This window comes from Sinocyclocheilus anshuiensis, unplaced genomic scaffold (genome assembly GCF_001515605.1).
Source record: "Sinocyclocheilus anshuiensis isolate Anshui unplaced genomic scaffold, SAMN03320099.WGS_v1.1 scaffold916, whole genome shotgun sequence".
Taxonomy (NCBI): domain Eukaryota; kingdom Metazoa; phylum Chordata; class Actinopteri; order Cypriniformes; family Cyprinidae; genus Sinocyclocheilus; species Sinocyclocheilus anshuiensis.
Window position 1 is genome coordinate 251503 of NW_015548264.1, and position 1220 is coordinate 252722.

Here is a 1220-nt window from a genome sequence, read left to right on the forward strand (position 1 = left end):
TATATATATATATATATTCATTCAAATTCTTTAATAAATACAGCAAACATCGCATCTGTGCTGAAGAATCTACAGTTTTATTGTCATTTTGTGTTGTCAGCTCAGTTCATTCAGTGAACATTTGCTTTGCCACTGATAAAATTTGAAAACATAAAATGAAAATATGTTTCAGAGGAATTTAACTTATGTGGAATTATAAATAGTAAGCACTTGTTACATATAAAATATTTTAAAGAATGAGTTGACTTTAAAGGCGAAACCATTTCCCCCTCTCCTACTATATGCATGTTTTTGATAATTACAGCAATGAATTGGTTTGAAATGCTAGAGTATGAAGCAAAAAGATGCAAAAAGTCAGGTTTATTTACTGGGATCTGGTGAAGTCTTAATTGATGGCACTGAGTCAAACATGCTTGATAACTGTGGACCAGCATGTGTCCTTTGTGCTGTCCAGTAGTGCAGGTGAAAGGCCAATGTTTTTTTTTTCCTAACAGTCGTGCTCCGGTACAATTCTGCACTTAAGGATCTTTAGATAGTTCTGGACTTTGTTCGAATCACGTCGAAAGCAGTACAGGAGCTCGTAGTCGCTCATGGCCTCTCCGCTGTCAGAGAGAGGAAGCATGGCTTCTGCCGCAGACAGACCTGTCACAGAGTTGCCGAGCATTCCCAGTACTCGCATCTGACAAGAGGACAAGAGAGAACAATGAATGAATCACAGCGTTTTAGGCATTTTCCACAAATAGGTTACAGAAAGTTCACAAACCGTTTATTGTCAACCACAGCAGGTCCAATGGAATATTTTACTTTATTTTAATTTTTGCAACCCTGTTCCAATGTTTGATTAATTTATATGTTTGATTAATTTGTCATAAAATATCACTTAGTAGGAACCTAATAGTTTAAGGTCAAGTGCTGGTTTTGTTATTGGATAACTAAACATTTCCCATTAATTAAAGAAAATATTTATTATATTCATATTGTCTTGCCAGAACTTGAGTAAAGCTGAATGGTTAAGCTTGGAAAATGCAGCAAACACTAAAAGTTTTGTTAAAATTTAGAAAATGCAATAGGCAAAATTATTTAATTTTCTTCTCCATGTCACATTTTTTTTTAACTACAAGTTTTTAGTAATTAAAATTAAATTTATATATATATATATACAGTGGGTACGGAAAGTATTCAGACACCCTTAAATTTTTCACTCTATATTATATTGCAGA

At 33.4% G+C, this 1220-nt stretch overlaps 1 protein-coding gene across 1 annotated transcript in view; it reads right to left on the reverse strand.

The window, feature by feature from the left end:
- Window positions 1-404: 404 nt before the first annotated feature.
- prl2 (prolactin 2) overlaps window positions 405-1220 on the reverse strand; it is a 3842-nt gene continuing 3026 nt past the window's right edge. The window contains exon 5 of the mRNA XM_016443097.1: window positions 405-679. Coding sequence (XP_016298583.1) covers window positions 488-679 — 192 coding nt within the window. The 3' untranslated portion in view covers window positions 405-487. The remainder of the gene's footprint in view (window positions 680-1220) is intronic.